General features: G+C 35.8%; 1 protein-coding gene across 11 annotated transcripts in view; it reads right to left on the bottom strand.

Moving 5' to 3' along the window:
• Positions 1 to 23,101, bottom strand: part of ARB2A (ARB2 cotranscriptional regulator A) — a 363,769-nt gene that overhangs the window by 254,848 nt on the left and 85,820 nt on the right. For 10 of the 11 annotated variants that reach the window (XM_084802553.1, XM_084802560.1, XM_084802551.1 and 7 more), the window contains one exon: positions 19,716 to 19,907. The exons of the other annotated variant lie outside the window; for it this stretch is intronic. In XM_084802553.1, coding sequence (XP_084658679.1) covers positions 19,716 to 19,907 — 192 coding nt within the window. The remainder of the gene's footprint in view (positions 1 to 19,715; positions 19,908 to 23,101) is intronic. 11 annotated transcript variants of the gene reach the window in all.

Raw genomic sequence — 23,101 nt, 5'->3', positions numbered from 1 at the left:
CTCTACAGATCTTATGGTAAGGCCAACTGTAATAGAGCAATTTAACCTAAAATTACTACAGTGATTAAACAATTTTAATACTGAATAACTTAAATCTCTAATCTCAATATCCTCAATTAAATGAAAAACGACATGCCAAAAAGGTATCAACATGTGATTCAAACACCAAACCTAGTCTCAAGATTAGTCTCCTTTAAAAATCCTGTCACCAAATACCCTTTCAAACAAGGTACTCATTGCTAGGGTGACAATCCTACTAACTTAAACTGCTCTCTCTACTCAAGACAAACTAAAAACAAATCAAAGTACATAAGCTAAAATACGACAGATCTACCAAGCTATAACAAGGATAACAAATGGTGAAGGGGCGTTTGGAAGTCAGATGTCTTTACTTGTTATGATCATCCCAAATTCCATAATCATAGCTAATATAGAGCCCTGAGTATTATCTTTGCAATGTTGTAGAACCAAATGAAGAACTAGAAAATCAGAAAGTGGCTTTGCTTTGAAATCACAGCAGTCTATTGTACACAATAAAAGCTTATTAGGCTTAACAATGTTGAATGTACCATAGGAGTACATATTTCTTAGTAAGTTATATGCAGTTATTATTTAAATATAACATCCACTATAGTAAGTGATTCATTCAAAACTCATTGGTCTTATGCGTGTTTGATTGAGAAAGAAGCCTGGGGCTGAATTTGAAATAACTTGTTAGAAAATGTACTTGAAAGGACTGAGTAAAGTTATTAAGCTATTAAACAATTAGATAAAAACATAGCTATTTTGTTAGCAGTATGGCGAACAGGAATAATGGATCACAATTTCTTTTATCTCCAAATTTAGCATTAAATTTACAGCTTCAATCATGAGTGATAAGAATTTTAGAATCTCTACATAAATATGATGTACATAGGAACTTACTAATTAAAAACAATTCCAATTGGTATTTGAAATAACCCAGGAGGGGGTGATTCATGGTTAACCTTTGAAACCCAATTTTTCATTTTCCCTTGTAAAAATCTTTTTGAAATGTGTTACATCCTCTGTAACTGAGATGAGCTAATGATGATTCCATCGGTGGATCCGTCATGTTAATGATTCAAACATGAACACCTAGAATATTGTACCTCATACAGAGGAGACATGAACATACTACGAAATTTGTCTTCTTAATGTTTACCTTTCTTATAAATGGTAAATATAGGGAAAAGAGAAAGATTCCACATCACATAGTGTGGTTACTACTGTAACTACACGATTTATTAAATAAGTAATTTCACACTCCGGGGTCCTCATTTTCCCTCCATACTGCCTGCCACATTTCACCAAGGACCAGGAGTTCTGCAGCTACAGTCAGGAGCTCCCTATATTTGTTCTGGAAAACCAAAGTCTTCATTAGTTTGTTTACCTTTATGAAGTAATACTGCCATCTTGTGGGCTCAAAAATATTCCTGGTAAACAACATCAAAGGCAAGTTGCATTGTTCTAATTATAGGCATAAACATAAACTTTGCCTTTGCTTGTGGTTACCACTGAGTATATTGCCATGTGCAGCTCTTGAATATGCCTGATAATGAGGAATTCAGTCTACACCAAACAGACTTTTACATGGTGATATAATCAACCTAGTCATGATCTTGGTTGGACTAGGTAAGCCATAAAGGAGTCTTCTAGCAGATCCCAAACAGGTCTAAAAATCTGCAAAGAAACCTTAGTGTGTTTAGGAAAACAGTAAAGAAATGACATAATGATATTTCATTTCTTATTTCTCTTTTTTTATATAATTATTTTCATACAAAAATCTATGAAAGCCATGCAATTCCAGATCCCACTATTAAAGACAATGGATACAGTCTAAAAGAGCAGGCTATCTTGAAGACGTGGTGTTATGGTTTTTATCAACACCCCATTTCTCCCTTGTAACCCGCAGGTAATATGTGCATACTAGGTTTTCCAAATAAGACTTTAAAAGAGAATGAAGTTGATATTGAAGATAATGCTCAATTCTACTTTGAAAGATCACAAAGGTCCTCTACATACAAACATCACAGAACAGACACCAAAAGAAACCAATAAAAGGTTCAAGAGATGTACCCTTCTGATAACTGTTCACAATTATGCCTTTTGTTAATATTCTCAATCTAGTCAATATTCCCAAGGACAGCGTGCTGTGTGTGCTCGGTGCTTCGGTACTGCAGTAAAGCTAAAGTCTAGGTATTAACCTTATTTTATAGACAAGAAACTGCTCATGAGAAGTTGGGGAGATAGCTCAATTCATAAAGTGCTTGTTGAGCAAGCATAAGACCAAAATTCACCACCTTGCACCCACATAAAGGCTGGGTGTAGCTGCACACTGATGTTACCTCAGCACGGGGAAGTTAACAGCACAAGGATCCTTGGGCTTCACTAATCAGGTTGCCTAGGACCTAGAGAAGGACTACATCTTTTAAAAAAGTAAAAAAGGTTTGACTGGACGTTAAACGAACATGTAAGAAGCTGTAAGGGGAGGTGGAAGGGAAGAATAAGAGGCGGAGATGAACATTCCATTGTATACAAGCACAAAATTATCAAAAATAAAAAGTGTGCTAAAAATTAAAACAAAACTGAGGCTCAAGGTTAAAATGCTGGACGTGAAGGCATAGGACCCAAATTCAGAGCCCCAGAACCTATGGGAAAGCAAGAGATGACAAGGCGTACAATAAACCGCAGTGCTGGTGTGGCTTCTCTGCCATGTTACTCTACCCAAAACAAGTCCCAAGTTCAACAGGCGCCCTATCTTTAAAAATTATTGTGGAAAAAGATAGAGAATGATACTCTTAAGTTGACTTCCGGCATCACCATGTGCATGTGTGGTGGGATGTCAAAACACACACACACACACACACACACACACACACACACACACACACACACACACACACACCGGTGGGGGCAAGATGAATGCCTTCTGAGGAACGCTATATACACAGCAGCATACACACACATACACGCATGTTTACACACATATATATACACAAAGAAAGTGTTCATTAGTCTTTACAACAACTAAAGTCATATACAATTAAAACTAATTTTATACACCCAGAAGCAGGCAAACCAAGCTACATAAGATCCTGTCTCAATAATAATAAACACTCATCCATGCACCCAAGTAAGATCATTAAGTATCAATATATAGACATGATTTAAGTCATTTTTAACTGATGGGAAAATTATAGAGTTTGTGTGAAAATAGGCAAAAGCAAACTGTCGATCAGAAAATATTTTATTATAGTAACAACTAAAGTAGAAATATAAACTAACAATTACTATTTATATAAATTTTGGCATTCATTTATATTGCAAATAAAAAGCAAAATTGCTCTTACCAATTATACATTTAAATCTAGAGAAAGAATGAAATACGTATTTATAACATATCATAACTGTGACTAATAACTAGATGTAATCTATGTTTTACAAAGGTTAAATGGGTGATTTAAGTAATATTCTCAACTGATGATATTTATGACTCAAAAACATATGACCTACCTCAAGTGTGGTGCAGAGCCAAAGGAGAAACTCACACTAAATTAACCTCAATAGTCACATGTTGTTTCAACAGGGTGTAATTCTAAAAACCTTCAGCTTGGTTCTCTAAGATCTAAATATCAGATAGCTGATCATTTATTTGTACCCAGAATCTTTTAACTGATGTAATTTCCTAACAAAGTTACCAAGAGCAAACTAGTGAACACTTTCCATACAACACATACTTTGCATTGCCTTTCTGAGAAAATTTTAGAGAAATAGTCATTCAAAAAACATTCACTATTAAAATATTCATGACAAAGCTCTTTTAAGATAAATACAAGTAGTAACAAGTTTATACAGGAAGAGCAAATGAAATTTCACAAAGCAAAATAAATCCATAGCTTTTAGATAACAGCATTCATAGTGGAAAACAGAAAAAGAACAGACTACCCAATGTATCTTTTCCATTCTTACATCATTTCAAACATTTCTTGTAAACCAAAAAAAAAGTACTAATATTACTCTCTCATATAGCACAGAGATGTTTCGTAATGTTCTCATATAGTCACTGTAGCTATGACCAGCATTCAAAATTGAGTTTGTCAAACCTAAATTTCAGACTCTGCTGACTTCTCCAGTGGAATATTGCATGCAATTGCTACAGTGCAGTATGGCTCGGAATTTTCATTTCATTAAATCTTCTGAATAATGGAATACAGAGGCATTATCCTCATGAGTAGGAAAGGAGACTCACACAAATGAAGATCTTTGTCATAATTCCCATAAATATTAGGAAACAAAAGGAAAAACTAGAAGGCAGACAAGTCTATTTCTTTTCTTGTAGGTTTAAAAGACTCTGCTCTTCAGTAAATGAACAAAGAAAGAAAGAAAGAAAGAAAGAAAGAAAGAAAGAAAGAAAGAAAGAAAAAAAGAATGAATGAATGAATGAACACATTCATTTCTCATTTTTGCTTCATTTATTCATTTACTAGATATGGCTGAATATAGTACACTGGTTCTTCTAATATTCATTATCTCTTTCCTTGTCCCATTTTTCCATTGACCCTTTCAAGGTTGAGCCCTCATTCTTTTTTATGTCTAATTGTCCCAAATCTGTCCCCAAACTCATACCATCCAAAACTACTTCATTCTTAATCCCCTGTTTTTTGAACTTCTGCTTCTATAAGTGAACCAATCATAAAGTGAATTGATTATTGCAAACAATCAAAGGAAACTTCTACCTTTGTCACTGGTGACACAAGTGTTCTTTTCTGTACTATATCACTATAAAAAAAAATCAAGGTGATAAGAGTCTAACTCCATTCTTCTGCATGTGGATATCCAATTTTTCTAGCACGATTTACTGAAAATGCTGCTGTCACCAGTATATCCTTTGGCATCTTTGTCAATCATAAGATGGCTATAGTAACAAGTTTGGGTCTTCTATTTTGTTCCATTGGTCTACATGGCTATTTTTCTACCAGTTCCATTCTGTTTTGGTCATTATAACTATATTATATGTCTTAAAGCAAGAACAGTAATCCTTCTAGTGTCATTCTTTTTTCTTAAGATTGCTTTGGCTATCTGAGATATTTTCTGGCTCCAAAGAATGGTTTTTTTCTATTTCTGTGAAGAATATTTTGGGTATTTTGTTGGGGGTTGCATTAAATCTATCAATTGCTTTTGGTAGGATGTTCATTATCAAGATACTAATTCTACCAACCATGAAAATGAGAAGTGTTTCCATTCTATTATTTCTTTCTCAATCTTTTTCCTCAAAGATATGCTAACATCAAAGGGGAAATCTCACAGGTACACATTTCCAAAGACCTGTAGGCCACCTATGATTGTGAAGAGAAGACTCAGTCTCTACCAAGATGAGATCACCAACTGGCTCTCCAATCCAAAGTTTTAAGTCCTGAAATCACATACACACAAACCACACTAAACCAACTCAGCAGATTATATTCATATATTAACAACTATATATAATTAGTCTACATATGTATCAATACATATAATAATATATGCATTAATAAAAACAGGCCAACCATTAGAGATGGAGGGCAGGGAAGTATAACATGGGAGGAATTAGAGCAGTGGCTCTCCACCTTCCTAATGCTGTGACCCTTCACTATGGTTTCTCATATTGTGGTAACCACAACCATAAAATTACTTCATTGCTACTTCATAACAGTAATTTAATTATTGTTATGAGTTGCAATGTAAACACTTGTGTTTTCTGATGTCCTTAGGTGATCATTGTGAAAGGATAGTTCGACTTCCAAAGGACAGTTGTGACCAAAGGTTAAGAACCACTGAATTAAAAAGAAAGCAGGAAAGGGGGAGTAATGAAATTAATTTTTATTTTTTTAATGTAATAGGAAACAAAAATATATAAAACAGAGAAAAGCTTATTATTTTAAGCCAAGTTTGACCTATAAATCAAATCATTCATGTATGTAAAAAAAAATCAGAGTGTCATCCTTAAGTACCTCACTTAATTTCATGTCTATAGAATTGGAGTGTTTCTTCCACAGGTAGTATTAAAATACTCAAGAATTTTTCTTTCCTAACTTCTCTGGAACCCTTGCTGGCTATTATTCTCAACATTGATTATACAGTGTCATTATCTGGGCTGTTTTAAATACAAATGCCCTGACTGCATTACTTTTCCTACTGTTTACCAGTAATATTAGTCTGAGTTGTAACTCCAACTGTGAGCAAGGATTCCCAAACTCTCTCGTACACTATAAACTTCTGAGAAATATTCAATTATACAAACAATCTCAGTTACTGGAGGTATCAGTTAGCAGTATTTTCAGGAGTTCTTCAAATAGTTCAGCAAAGATTAGGAGACAGCAAAGAAAGCAAGAGGATGCAACCATGCTGAATATACAAATGTATTTAAATTGAGGACAAATATAATTGCAGATATAACTGGACAAAAAGGAAGTAGGTGAACTTAGGATAGAAAGTATCTTTTAATATGTATACAAAAATTTAAATATTCAGTAATGCATTGGTAACTATCTATATAAATAGCTTTTCTTACTCATAATGACACTAAAATTATTTATTTCACTATGGTTACTATTAAGTTTGTAGAAAAGATGGGCAATTTAAAAACATTTTGCTAGCATGGTGTGGTGTTCGAAAAGAGAAAAATCTCCTTAGGATCATATATTTTTAATTTTTAGGAAGTTTAGAAAGGCATGACTACTTGAAAACAGAAACACTATATGCAAGACTGTCCTGATACACTGAGACAGCTCAAGAACAAACACATAATCAAATTCAAGAGCTCACATCCAAGTTGGAGTGATCTGTCCTGGGTGGCATCACTCAGAGGACATCCATGCTGGGCTAATATCCACTTATAAGTGAGCATATTCCATGTGTGTCTTTCTGGGTCTGGGTTACCTCACTCAGGATGATCTTTTCTAGTTCCATCCATTTACCTACAAATTTCAAGATTTCCTTGTGTTTGATAGCTGAATAGTAATCCATTGTGTAAATATACCAAAGTTTCTTTATCCATTCTTTGGTTGAAGGGCATTTAAGTTGTTTCCAGATTCTAGCTAATACGAATAAAGCTGCTAAGAACATAATTGAGCATACGCCCTTGTTGTATGGTCGAACATTTTTAGGGTATATGCCCAGGTGTAGTATAACTAGGTCTGGAGGTAGCACTACTGCTCATGAACTGAAAAGCTTCTATAAGGCAAAGGACACGGTCAACAGAACAAAACGACAGCTTACAGACTGGGAAAGAATCTTCACCAACCTTACATCCAACAAAGGGCTAATATCCAAAATATATAAAGAACTCAAGAAATTAAACACCACCAAACCAAATAATCCAATTTAAAAACGGGGTACAGAGCTGAACAGAATTCTCAACAGAGGAATATCAGATGGCTAAGAAACAAAGAAATGCTCAATGTCCTTAGTCACCAGGGAAATGCAAATCAAAAACAACTCCGAGATTCCACCTTACACCTATCAGAATGGCTAGGACTGAAAACTCAAGTGACAGCACATGCTGGTGAGGATGTGGAGAAAGGGGAGCACTCTTCCATTGCTGGTGGGAATGCAAACTTGTACAACCACTTTGGAAATCTATCTGGCACTTTCTCATTGCTAACTTTCTTAATGAAAATTGGGGTATAGGTCATGGCAGAAAGTACCGACTTGTAATTAATGAGGAAGCTTGAATACTACTAAGCGGTGCGGCAATTTCATGAACTAATCATTGACTATACTTACCCACATACAAGACCAACAAATGTTTTCGCTTAGCAGAGGAAGACACTGAGATAGGAGACAAAGACACAGGAGAATCAAAATAGTGAATAAGCAACACAGGCGTGGAAAGATTTGCATACACCCAATGCGGGTGAAGTGTGATGGGGTATGTTAACTACCAACTGGAAAACATCCAGAGTACCAGGCAGATGAGCTTTGGGGCCTGTCTGTGAGAGTATTTTGATTACATTAATTGAGCTGGTAAGAACTCCCATATCCCAAATTGTGGGTGGCACCATACCCTAGGTAGAGAATCCTGGACTGTATAAAACTGGAAAAATAAGAGCTGAACATTCGCATATATGCACTCCTCGTTCTCTGACTATAGACCTAATGTGACCAACTGTCCTAACTTCCTCTGATTTACCTGCAACATTGGATTTGTAACCTGGAACCATGAGGCAGAATAAGCCCTTTCCTCCTTTAAGTTGCTTTTGTAGGGCATTTTATTACAGCAACAGACAAAGACAAGACTCGCAGTCAGGTCTTCTATTTTGTCCTATTGGTCTGTGCATCTGTTTCTATGCCAGTCTCATAATGTTTCATTCACCACAACTCTGTACTATTGCTTGATGTCTGATATGGCAGGTAACCCTGTGGTAATGTTATTGTCACTCAAGATCGCTTTGGCTCTTCTTTTGTGGTCCCACAGGAATTTTAGGAGGTTAGGTTCTGTGGGTGTTTTGTTGTTTTGTTTGTTTGTTTTTATTTTTCTATTTATGTGAAGAATGTCATGGGGATTTTGATTGGAGTCACACTAAATCTATACACTGCTTTTGAAAAGAGCACAAAGTTAAATGTTTTCAATAAATAAAAGGATAAAAAGAAGAAAGATAAGGCAAAACAGCTGGTCGCATGAAGCCTAATAACTATCCAGTCCCTCCTCACCCTTGTCCTTTGGTCGCCAGCATCGAGCTGCTATTGGTCAGTCAGGAAACATCATCTGTAGCTTATTGCTTTCCATTTACTGAATTCTTGGCAGCCAGTTACACATACAAAGTACACATCCTTTTCTGTTCTTTCATACAGTCAGACTCTCATGGGGAGGGCGGCAGGTGAGTCTGCCTGACTCTAAGGTGATACATAAGACAGCCCAACTGATAAGAAACACACTCATTCATTATTTATTAGTTACCAATTATTTATTAGCTACACTGATCTCCACCTTCTCCCTTAATTCTTTTCAAAATTTGGTGAGAGAGAAAAACAGCCTCATGTAATTTAAGGTGTTAAAATATAAATGCATAATTTAAAATTGACAAGCAGCAATCTGATATTTTGGTTGAAGACTTGCTAATTTGTGAGTGAAGATATGTAAGGAAGGAGCTCAGACAGCAAAGGTGAGGAAAGAAGAGTGGAACAGGAGGACTAATGACCAACTACCACCCACCCAAATAAGACATTCTCTGCATAAATTCTTAAGTTCTCTGTAGACAAAGTAGTTCTGCAGTTTTACTCGGAAAACAGATTGCCGATCCTCTGGTTTTTTTCATACATTAAAAACCTTTGGTTTTTTTGTTTGTTTTATTTGTTTGTTTGTTTGTTTGTTTGTTTTACTGGAAAGCAGCTCTTTTATTTCAAGAGAAGTTGGGAACTGTGAACAATTAAAAAATATAGCCATTTAAGCTTAGAAACCATGGTGGCTTCTGGAAATTTACACCTTTGGTTAGTTCCCCAGAGTTCTAGAAGAAATGCTACGGTCATACTTGTGCATCAATGATACTACAGAGCTATTCATCCAAATATTAGCCAGAAAATGCTCAGTTTGAACAGAAAGCAGAGAGAATTTGACTTTTCATGTTGAGATTTTGTTTGAGGTGACTTTTAAGAGCACACAAAATGCCCAATGAACCCTCACTACCTTTATATCCAAATTCATTCAGCAGTAAATAGAAATGAGATTTAGACATTTATTTCTAGTTTTGCTCTTACCTTCCTTAAATACAGTGGCAAAAGAATTTTCCTCATAACAAAATACCAGATTGTACACATTTGGAAGTACACTTTTGCAAACCATAATGAATATCAGTGAAAGAAAGCAATACAACCAATACCTCTGTGGCTCCTTTAAAATCTCTATAGTGGAAACCAAAATATGAATATATCATACATAATTCTTATAAATGTCCCTACTTTTAGGTGATGATTTAAATTTCTACTTTAAATCTTTATCTATGCTAACACATTAGTGAGAGATGCATCTAATAAAACCCACCCCATTAGCTGTATTTCATAAAAGTTTCAAATTCCAAACAATGAAAGTTCTTCAATTATGCAAATGGTGGTCTATCTAGTGTATAAAAAGGTAGGCTGGTCTTGTTTGTTTGTTATTGCCGTTTTAATAATGCTGCTTTTCAAAATACTATTTTTCTAACAGTCTCCATGTTTTTCAATGAAAAGAGCTTAACTACAATGCTTGCATATGTTAAAATGTTTTTACCACTGGAAACACACAAAATCAAGTTTTGAATCATGCAACAACTCCTACACACTATAAGGCAATATTCTTTTCACATTCTATATATTTTCACTTTTACTAGGACTAATTACCTTTAAATAAATGATTCAGAGATGTCAAAAGTGACTCTCAGGGAATGCTTCAAGAGGTCTCACTTTCTTGAATTATAGCCTAGAACATCTGCTTAGCAATCTGGTAAGCAATATGTAGCCAAAACACTGCATTTCATCTATGGGGCTGGATCGGACCTCAGGAATGTGACAGCTGGCTATTTGCCTATAACCTTTATGATGAAAAAATCTGTATGCAAGAAAGAATAGTGCAAAAAAGTGTGTCAGCACCAGAAACATGAACTGTATAAAGGAAACAAGTTGCTTAAAAGCTTTGGCTATTTCGTGCCAAAAGAAGTGTAAAATATTGTTATAAGAGCTTTAATTCTCTTCAGAATGTCAGTCAGCAGTTACAAATCACTTCATATACAGCCTTAAACTAGATATGAACATGTTTATTGGAGGATCTCCACAGAAGACCTGGCATGTGTTACTAGGAAACATTATATTGTCACATACACCAACAGCCTCAGCTTGGCTTCACCAATCAGAAGATTATGACAAGACAGAAAAAGGACTTAGTTGAGCTGAACTGGGAATAAAATTGACCTTGGGATTTCTTTTTTTCTTTTTTCTTTTTTTTACTAGGCATCACAAGTCCAGAAGTCTCAAAGCTACCTTTTTATTTCCAAGGTCAATACTGACCACTAACTACTAAAAAAAGCACAGATACCCTTCAAGATCTCCCATTACAATAGTGATTTAAAATTTCCCGTTAATCTTTCCATAAAATTATAAATGACCTCAAAATTATACTTTATACTACAGAGATGATAGCAAAACATTCTTATGAGCAGCTGTATTAAATAGCTACAACAACAATAAAGAAAATGAAAATAACTGCTAAGAAATAAAACTGGAAACTGTACTTGATGAAATAGTGAGAGTCTGAAACAACAGGCAACTTATCCTGAAGTCACATTTGTTTAACTGTGTAATTCATCTGACCATTCTACACAATCTTCAATTCTTACACAGTAGAATAAGCTCAAGTAGGTAACTCTTTCCTGTTACATGTCATGATGGAAGAACACCTGATGATACAAAGCTGAAGACTATTATTTTTGACTCATAGTTTCATAGAATATAGTACTGATGATAAGAAAGGCAGGGCATCTGGAACTATTCTCTTAATTTTTTATATTTAAGATTTCCTAAAATATTGGGTTATGTGTATGTGTGTAGGGAGCCATGCTAAATTCAGCCATGTTAGAAATCCCGTGCTTAGGCTGCACGCTGTGCCCTTCAAATTGTTGACCCTTGCTGAAGGAGATCTTGTATTCTAGGCTATCTTTGGATTGTCTACCCAGAGAAATAGGAACATTCTTACAGGGAGCTACCCAGAGGACTAAAGAAGTTCTTACAGGGAACTACCTAGAGAAATAGGGAACTCCTTACAGGGAACTATCCAGAGGATTAAAGAAGTTCCTACAGAGAGCTATTCAGAGGACTGTGTTCTTGCCTGGGGGTAGGGGAAGTGAGAGTACAACAGATCTCGTGTTTACCTTGCTATATAAAGTCTACTCACTTGCATTAAAGAGAGTCTTGATCAGAAATTTCCAGACTTGACTCAATATTTCTCATGTCTCTGTCCCCACTTTCAAGCACTCTCGCTTTCAGGTGAACCCTGGTTCGAATTTGTACCAAGGGCCGGGACATATGTGTGTGTTTGTGACTGCATATATGAACATGAGTGCATGTGTCCAAGGAGGCCAGAAGAGGGCGCCACACATTCTAAAACTGTAGTGACATGCAGTTGTGAACTACCCCAATAAAGATGCTGAGAATCAAACTCAAACTTCTCCAAGTATAGCAATGCTCTTAACTGCTGAGCCATCTCTGCAGGCTCCAGCTTGCACAATTTGTCTACATTTTGGTGAAGAGAAGACAGAGAGCCAGGACCAGGAGCAAGACCAAAGCCAGTCCATAGTGATTAACAACCAAGCCATGGCTCTGACACCAGAGGATCTGTAGCCTAACAAAACAGCACCAAAAGATAGGTCCCAAATGTTAAGATGAATGAGGCTAGGAGGAAGATTTCATGTTCAAGTCATAACACAAACCACTGCTTTTTCTGAAATTATACCCAGCAACATAAAAGTGACTTGTAGTTTAATAGTCCCATAATCGATTAGAGGGGTGGGGGTGGGGAAGGCTTTAATTGTTTTAAAATTTTAATAGGTCAACTTCAATGGCCTAATTCTCTTGCGAAGTGAGAAAATAAGTATTTAAAGAAGATGTTTATTTAATATATATTTTTATATAAAATATGAAATATATTTTTTCAGTTGTGGTTTTAATGGTCTCTATTAGTTGGTTTTTAAAAAGTTTCCTTGGGCTGGAGAGATGGCTCAGAGGTTAAGAGCACTCCCCGCTCTTCCAAAGGTCCTGAGTTCAATTCCCAGAAACCACATGGTGGCTCACAACCATCTATAATGAGATCTGGTGCCCTCTTCTGGTGTACATAAATATATACAGGCAGAACACTGTGTACCTATATGTAAAGCTTTTTTTTTTAAGTTTCTTTAATGAGGGATGAGAATAAAGGTAAATATTTAGAAAGTAGTTAGGTTTTATGTTGATTTAGTCAGAGGTAGTTGGAAGTTCTCCTCAATGATCCATGATGTCACTAGCCTTGGGAAGTTGGCTATGTGTCTAGTACCAAGCACGGTTTCCCTGTCTTTTTCAGGAGGTCCTGAGTCCAATAAGAAAGCTGTTGGTTACTGCCAAAGTACATTTGCCACTAACGCACCATTAAGATTACCGTGTTGTGCTGTTTGCTGTTGTTGTTGTTTTGTGTGTGTGATTTATAGGTGTACAGGCTAGGCGCTTCTGTCCTTTGGAAGCTTGCAAAGATCATTTTGAAGAGTTGGTCCTCAGGGACAAGGAATTCAGTTCAGTTCTAGCTCAGGGACCTCTCGGCCCTGTTTCTGAAGTGTGTAGTGTCTTTGGCAATAGGGATTTACCTTGAATAACATTGCCCAACAACTCAAAAGAGGTATGTCACACCTGCTGTGGGGTTTTGGCTTTTGCAGAAGCATCATCAGCCCAAATTGGAAAATTTCACTCAAAGTATATATGTATATTTATACATTAACTTATAAACATTATAAGTATTATAAGTAGAGAGTTTATAGTATACTTCCTTATGACTTTATCAGACACCCTTGTTGTTATTTTCATCACTTTCTTCCTTCTGTACCTCCCTCCCTTTCCTGTATCTAACTAGAGCTCTCACCCTGACTTTTTCACTTCCTCTTCATAATCCGTGTAATATAGAAGAGTGGTAATATAGAAGAGTCCCAACTGATTCATGCCCAGCAACACAGCTCCTACACCTAAGACTTAGGGATCACTACAGAAGAGGGAGTGGAAGGTTTGTAAGAGCCAAAGGAAGAGGAAGTTTACTGTGAGATTTTATCTCTTAGAAATGTCAGAGTCTACACCTCTGAAGTCTCACCACTGTGGCTGCCAAACATGACTTGCACAACATGATGCCAAAAGACATGCTAGTGGGGGGGAGGGGGAGCTCAGAAGGCCTCACTTCTAGATAAAGAACTAGAGGCAACTAAGGAATGCTGAGAGTGGGGAAAAAAACAGTCTTCTCTGGGTAAAAGCACACCAATTGGTTATCTAATGTCATTCTTGAGTTTTCATTTACTAACTCTATATTTTCACACAGATAAAACACTCATGTACATACGTGTGTTCTTTTTAAAAACCACAGTCTTTCATGATATAAGTACAGGATCATTTATTCAAACAGTCGTCTGCTGGTAGACTTTGGGTGGTTAGTTCTGTGTTACTCCTAGCTGTTGCTGTGAGCAGCTGTGCAATGTACACTGCTCTACTGTAAATCACTACAGGGAGCATATAGAGTCACAAGGTAGCATGGATATTAAATTTAGGGAAACAATAAACTTCCATGTAGAAATATTCTTGAGCTTAGATTCACAACAAAATTGAGGTTAGCATTATCAATTTATCACCCAAAATCTTGTTATCTAATAATCTGATGTTTAAAAAAATACTGTTACTTAATACTAACTATAGTTACCTTCTATAATCCTATTAAAAGCTCTATGGCCATGTTTGTCTTCTAATTTTTTAAAACTCAAAACATCAGACTATTTAGTGATAAGACTAATAATTGAGGTTAGTATATCATTACCAAAAAGCTAATGCCCCAGTTATTGGTGTGTGTGTGTGCATGTGTGTGTGTAGGGGATACCCTACTGTAGACAGACATCTATAATAATTCCATAAACACTTGTATAATAAAATTCTAACCAGGTTCAGGTAGACGATATGTTTTATAAATGTTTTTGTTCAAAAGAGGGAGAAATCAAACTGAAATAAGAATTGATCTAAAAGTCAATAGCTACAATAGAAAATTTCAAGCTTAAAAAAAGTGAAACAAATATTTCACGAACACCTCTAACTTGACTTGCCAAGGATGTAATTCATGTCAGAGTCAAGTAGCAATTGTGTTTTCTTTAATGTGACCCCATTATGATAGAAACTTTTAAGAGAAAACTCCAAATTGTTCTAGTGTGACTACTGCTACAGAACGAAATCATCCACTGAAGTTCATAAAAGATTTGCTGAAAAATATTAACATCATCTGCTCAAAATTATACAAATTATAAAGTAATTACCTGTAACTGGAACAATCACAAAGTTAACACAAGCTCCCTTCCAAAATCACAAAATGATCTTCAACTGATAATTGGTAGGCAAGAAAAAAATAGCTTTCTCCACAGCGACTAAATAGATATACAAACCACACTTAAGGGCAGCAGACAGCCAACATAAAATGAACTGAATGGCATTTTTGCTTTTGACACATATTGATTTGTTTGGGCTCGTCCTCCCTCCCCGCTCCCTCCCCCCTCCCCGCCCCCCTGCCACCCCTTACTGGCTTTTTATATATGATAGCTTCTAGTTTTCTGTTTTTATGGGCTTTGTTTGTCTGGTTGTGTGTTTCTTGCACTTCTAAAAATTATGGTTTGTTTGTTTTATTTCACTATTTATTTTTTAAAGACAAAAAATAGAAGGTATGGAGTTGGGTGGGTGGAGAGGTGGAGAGGAGCTGCGAGGAGCTGAGGGGAAACCATAGTCACACTATATCTTAGGAAAAAAGTATTTATTTTCAACAAAAAGTACTTTATATATGCTTTGGCCAGAAATCATACTTAAAATACAGTGGGGGGGGAGGGAAGAGGAAGGAGAGTTACTATTCATCCATAAGACAAAGCAAAAAGGATAGAGTAGACAACACGGCTGCGAATAAATCTGTGAAGACGGAATGGAGCGGTGACTGCCAGCTTGGTCACACGTCAGCAATTCAGAGGTAGCGACCTGCCCCAGTAGACAGTACATAAGAAGTGAGAAGTACCTCAGCTACTCACAGAAAACCAAGACAACTAAGAAACTGAGTGCCACTGACCGTGGAAAGTAAAGGTAGGCCCAACTAAAAACTTTTGAATGGCATTATTACAGCTCTACCAAAATCAAAACCCCCTCTGTGGCCAGAAGTACAAAAAAATAAGAGCTTGGTCCCTCCACAGCTCAATACAAAGGTAGTCCGCCATTATCAGCACGAGCACACAGAAAATAAAGAGAAAGAAACAGAGCTGAAATCAGGTGACTAAGCAAAAATATCTTCATAACAAATAAAAAAGCTTCCATTCCAAAATATGACAAAAAAAAAAAAACAAAAACAAAAAAACAAAACCAAATACAAATTCTAGAGAACAGTTAAGGGTAAAGTAGGCGCTGTTCCAGAACCCCGAGGGCAGGACAATGAAAACAAGTAGAGGTGTCTCCTACAGCGCACAGTGAGAACCATAAAGGATGGCCGCAGCGGTTCACTGTTTAGAGTGTGGAGAAGGACGTCTGCAGGTTGGGCAGGGACACCACAGTATTTTTATAAGTGACTTGAGCACGTCTATGTTTGCTAATAGAAAGAGATGCTATTTGTGGTCTCGGTGTCCAATCAGCACACATCCTGCCTATCATAAGACTTCTCAGGTCCAATCAGACCTTCTGATGAAAAAGCAGAGGGCTGCAACAAAGAAACAAGTTTTAACAAGATTCTAAAACATTATTTTTTAATTATTTTTTTTTACTTTACATATCAATAAAAATCTCCTAAAGCTGTGATTCTCAACCTGTGGGCGTGACTGACCCTTTCACGGTGTTCATCTAAGACAATTGGAAAACATTTCCATTATAACAGAATCAAAATTACAGGTATGAAGTAGCAATGAAAATAATATTGTGCTTGGGGGGGGGGGGTCACCACAACATAAGGAACTATATACAGGGTCACAGCATTAGAGAGGTTGAAAACCAGTGCCTGAAAATATTTCTCCAAAAATATATTATTTGTTTAGTTTTGGTGATTTTTCTGAAACGAGGCCTACTCTGCAGTCCGGGCTAGACCTGAACTCCTATTTCCCCATCTCAACCTCTGGAGAGCCCTGCACCCAGCTCATCACAAAACCTACCACAGTGCAAAGCTGGGACAAGGAGGAAGTCGGTGGAGTGTGTCCTTAAACTGCGCACACTTGTCTTAAATCTATTAGTATTGAAATAATTAAAGTGTCATCTCCTTTACTTGACCCCTTTACAAATATAGACAGAAATGCCTAAATTGGGGGGGGGGTCTCAAGAACAGCAAATTTAGTAACTCAAATTATACAGACGTTGAATTATAGATGTGAAGATACATGATGAATGTTCTTACCTGAGCTCTGTGGTACGCAATGAACGCTATCACTACAGCGTTCCTCAGAAGCACTTACAGGAAGGTAATTGATAGGCACCATTCCTCGCTAGTGAAATCATAATATATACTTTATGATAAAGTTCTAAACGCAAGGGATAGAACACCTATCACTTTATGGTCATGTTCTATGTAATCAAGAAAATTCTGGAGAAATTTTAAGTTACAAACCTCATATCCCCACATTAACCACAGTGAAGCAAAGCCACATTAAAACATAATATTTTTCTTTCTTTTTTGCTTTCTTCTTCTTCTTTTTTAATTTTAAAGGTTTTTGTTGTTGTTGTTGTTGTTGTTGCTTTTGTTTTTTGTTTTTTGATACAAGGTTTCTCTGTGCAGCTCTGGCAGTTCTGGAACTTGCTCTGTAGACTAGGCTGGCCTCTAAGTCAGAGATCCATCTGCTTCTGCCTCCCAAGTGCTGGGATTAAAGCCATGTATGCATCATAACCCAGCGCATAATATTTTTCATAAAATGGCTTCCCCTTCAAGAGGGTTACAACATGTAGATATGGACATAATTTAGAAATTCCAATCATATATTAATAATCTGGTGAGAATTTACACTGCATGGAGATGATAGTGGCTTTCATGTAAAATATTAAACTTGACACCCACAACAAGATGAAATATCCTAATAATGACAGCTAACTTTTACTACACTATGGAAACCTTTCTTAAAGTGAAACTTCAGAAATAACAATAAAAACAAAAACACAAAACACAAAAACAAAACTACCATGTTAAAAAGCTAAGAATGCGGCTGCACCTCCTCCTAATGGGTCTTCCTCTGCCTGCTCCCCTAAAATGCCATACATCCCTACTTACTCCAGAGCCGTAGCTGTAACACATGAAACCACATAGTAAAAAAATCAATCTGTATTGGAGAGTAACATATATATTTAGAAATTCATGATGAGATTCACACACTAGATCTCACATTCAAAAGGTAGAGAGAATGTACTAGCTACAACTAGGATGCAGCCATGCCATGTTCTCAGAAACCGGTTGCTTCTTTTCAAAGACTCATGACTTACTATGGCTGAGAAAAGCAGAGAAACCAAAGCAGAATATTGTTATACTCAAAACATCATTTCCACGTAAGAAGGAAAATTACTATTCTAATGTTACTTAAGAAACTGCAGCCCCTGTTAAGCAAATCAATAGTGTATTCATACAAAGACATTTGACAGTTTCCTACATCCACTTTTACCTCAAAAAGCATATTAACAAATGTTCTAGAACAGACTAAGAAGGTAATCTGCAGCAGGGGCAATAAAATTACAAGAAGCACTTCATCAAGTACTCACTCACTGGAAGCTCCTAATTTCTTTACTATTATTCTCAAATATTTATTGAATTGTACATATAGTTTACAATAATGTTCACTCTATACCATATACATACATTGATATACTCATGAGTCAAAGCATTGGAGAGATAGTTCACTATCTTAAACACAAATTAAGAGACAGTTTTAAAAACACTAACTCCTGTGTTATTTTAGTCTGAACTTCACCTTATTAACTGGATACTTAATTGCTCTAATTTCTGAACTGAATAATAAGTTACTACAGTTTTTTCTAAAATCACAATTAGAGTTAGCAAGTAAACAAAAGTTATGTGTTTCCTGGCTCTGCACAGATGAAACAAGTGGACAAACACTTAACTTTAGAAACTCAATACGCAGCATCTAGAGCATTTATAAAATCTACTAAGAAAAGCATTCTCTAGGATTTGGCTTAAATGTTAACATTATACCAGGGGCAACAGAATACTGAACACATTCAAATATTTATTGTTCTATTTTGTAACTGTGTATTCACGATTGTATCTCCATATTAATTATAAAATATAGTGTCATTTTTAGAATTCTACCTTAACTGTTTTATACAAGATGACACTTTTTCTGAGGAAGATTTTTAGTTATATATATATACAAAACTCATACTTTGTGAAAACTGGCTGTTTAGTGCATAAATTAAAAAGACTTTAAAACAACAGCTGAACATTACAACCACATGGTTAAAAATGTTACAATCTGATGTTTGTCTTAAGTTTAAAACATTTTATCTGTGGGCTTCAAAATACTTTTGAAAATGCAGACACATTTTCCGTGTGGTATTTTCGCTCAGTCAGCAGATTAGGTAGCCTCAGCACGTCCATTTATTTCTACACTCACTAAAGGAGGAAGGCCAAGGTTTGCAGTGCAATCATATTTTGATTTGTTTTGTTGTCAGAAGTATTTTCATCGTTGAGAAATATATGATATAATAGTTAAACTCAATCCATATTGTTAAGCAAAGAAAAAAATTAAGAAACATTCATTTCAAAGCCACTGAAACCCTCATGTGATCAGAATCACTATATTTTCCCTCAATACTGAAATATAATAATCATCATGTAAGTAAGGTAGGTAATGACTTAATAATTAGATTATGCTATGAATATACTCTGGAAAACACACAATAAAATTATAATATACAATAAAATAGAACTATAAGATGCCCCCCAAAACAAAGGAAATGTCACTTACATCCACAGCTCTCTTAATAAAAGGTATCTGTGTGCCACTGTCCAGATCTTCGTTAATAATAAGCCTTCTAGCCCACTGACCTGCCCTGACAACACCACTACCATGAATTAAAACCATCAGTTTCTGTGGATTTGTCAAAGCATCCTCACTCATAAAGATAAAACTCTTTGGTTCACTTTCAGTGGCATCTACCTGTAATCAAAAAAAATTAAATAATAAATAAAATGTTTTTTGATCAAGCATACACACAATGAGAAAACAACTAATGGCTACTACAAATTATTAAATGGTTATTATAGAATTATTTCTTTTAAAAAAAACTTTAAAATAAAGGAAACATAGTAAGATCTAGCAATTAAATAATAGGTGAACAGGCAACAGAAGACAGTAATTTAAATATGAAAGTACATAAAAATAATAATTAAAAATATATATCCCTACATTGTTATTGTATAATTAGTATTATATTACCATCTTAAATTTAAAAATATGATTTTTTTTTCTCTTTTCTCTCTCTGTCTTTTTCCGTTCCCTTCAGACCAGTAACATACCCACAAGGTAAAAAGGCTTACTGGGTTTGCATAATGTACAAAAGCTTGAGTACCAACCATCACACTTACGAACCAGAAATGGGTCAGAATAACTAATGTTTAAAAGCTTCCTGTGGTCCAGATAGTATCTTATTGTTTTTATCACTCATATTTACTCACAATCCCGCAGAGATAGCACACTCTAACAATCATCAATAAATAAAGAAATTACATTTGGATAGATTTAAGTTATAGGTTTACACTGCATGTGGTCTATGATTCTATAACTGAAGCACATTGTGACTATACTAGAAAATAGAAAACCCAAACTGGAATATATAGCTACGTAAATATTTTAGCCAGAACACCATAAACTCTGGGGGGTTGGGGAAGAATAGAAAAAGGAAAGAAATGAAGCTTTCTAAACTTCCAAACCTAAGCTGCTGCATGTAAGAGGCCTTTGAAAATGTATTCACAAGTTGAACACAGCCAGACACAACAATAACCTGTACATTCTAACAACGTATTTAAGCATCAGTTATTTATAGATTACTTATCGATTAATCTGTGATTAATACACATATAAATGTGTAGTAATTTTGAATATGTATAACTTCAATTTCAAAGATAGAAGAGATAATAATGAAGGCCAATTACCTATGCACAGCAAGCTCTGTGGTACATCACTAATGGCCAGTACTCAGAATGGAAGCCTTAGACAATCAGGTTAATGCCAGATCTGAAAGCTAGTACTATGTCTTCCACCACAACCACACACATAAAGATCAGTCTACATGCTGCGTACTGCACCAGCTCTTGACTCAAGCAACAACATATGTTCATACAACAGCATACGCACAACTACACAAACATGCTCTAGAGTTTAATCTAAATTTTTTAATTCTAAATTTTCCCACTCATTCACAATACACAGGAATAGAAAAATAAACCTACTTTTGAAACAACATTGGTCTCAGTAGCTGAGGCTGCTATTTGTGTAAACAGGGCACAAACAGCAACTGGTTCCATATGAACAGAATGGCTGAAGCTTGAAAACAGCTACTATTTTTCAGTGACACCTTCCTTGCCTACAGTTAACACCTCAAACATCTCCCCATGAATTTCTAGTCCCTCTCACTGTCTTATTCTCCTACCTAACACACACGACAACCTAACACAGGGTATTCATTTATAACTAGAGATAGATAGATGGATTGTGACAGATGTACATGCATGTGCACGCCTGTGTGAGTGGTTACGTGTGTAGCTGTGTGTGTATTCAATCATCTTCTGCTCTATCCACTACAATATAGTCTATGACAAAATAATGTTTTATAATTTATATTCAGCAATTTCTCAGTCTAGAACAGAACCTAGCATCGATTAGGTACTCAGTAAATCAAGAGCAAACCTTTGAAATATGGAATCATATTATTGGCAATGATGTCCTTTAGATACAATGAATTTAAATAATTTAGAGCATTAATATCTAGAATACACAAAATATTAATAACAAATAATCAGATTCTAAAATGGGCTATAGACTGAAATAAAAAGTTCTCAAAAGAAGACATAAAAATAATTATTTTTTAATTGTGTTAAACATCAATAGCTATTAGGGACATGGAGATTAAAAACTACTATCAATTCCATCTCATGTCAGTCAGAATGGCGATTATTAAGAAAGCAAATGATGGGCTGAAGAGATGGCTAAGAGGTTAAGCGCACTGCCTGCTCTTCCAAAGGTCATGAGTTAAATTCCCAGCAACCACATGAGGACTCAAAACCATCTAAAATGGATCCAGCGCCCTCTTCTGTCATGGAGGCATTACATGTAGGCAGAACACTGTATATATAATAAATAAATTAATCTTTTTTTTAAAGCAAACGACAACAAATACTCTGCGTGCATTTGTGCGTTCATGCATGTGTATGTGCATGCATGTGCATGTGTATGTATGGATAAAGGATAACCCAGGCACAGAAAGACCAATATCACATGTTCTCTCTCATGTGGGGATCCTAGCTTTCAATTTTTAGATTTATGTGTTTAACTTGGAGTACTTGTAGAAGCAAGAAAACAAGAATGGAGTCACTAGGCTAGGTGATTCTTCAAGGGAGGAGTGGACTATAAAACATAAGGAATAGAAAAGTAGAGAGAGAATCCCAGGGGTAGAAATATTTAAGCAAGGGTGGGCTGGAAGACTCAGGAGATGATGGGGTAGTGGGAACGATTAAACAAAGTGAAAAGTATATGAAAGCCCATACAGAAGTTTTAATTGGTGTATAAAAACTTATAAGATTTAAAAAAAAAACTGGAAGGGAGATGCTCTGCATCACTAGATAATGCTGGTCACAAAACCCCACGGTTATTAAACAAAATTTCCAGTGCCAGATATAAAATATCTTCTTGTAAATTATTAGTCAGAGAAGCCCTCAGAAACCCTGAAAACAATATATGCTTCTGCCATTTATTCCTTTTAATTACCAACTGAAACCAGTTAATAATTCCCTATTGCTGAAGACATGACACAACATTCGTTACAAAATATAGGTCAGTCAAGGAAGAACTGAGTTAGAAGCTTCTTCCCTGCTGGCCAGCTTTCAGAATCTGAAAGGCACCATGCTAGCTCCTGGGTATGAAATGGCATCCACCATCTTAATCACATATGGGCCCTATGAACTGCAGTGCTAACCTGCTAGGCAAGATGTGCCTACTGGCGCTACAGTGGCACCACTGTTATTGGAATAACCAACCAGTCTATGCTTGGATTTAGAGTCTCCTTCACAGAAGTAAATTCATGCTTGATAGATATTTTTTTTTAAACTATTGTGTGCCTACACTGACATGGCCTC

Source organism: Acomys minous, assembly GCF_964271855.1.
Source record: "Acomys minous genome assembly, chromosome: 11".
Lineage (NCBI taxonomy): Eukaryota > Metazoa > Chordata > Mammalia > Rodentia > Muridae > Acomys > Acomys minous.
Note: the sequence above shows the minus strand (reverse complement) of the source record. Positions and strands in the feature narration are given on the sequence as shown.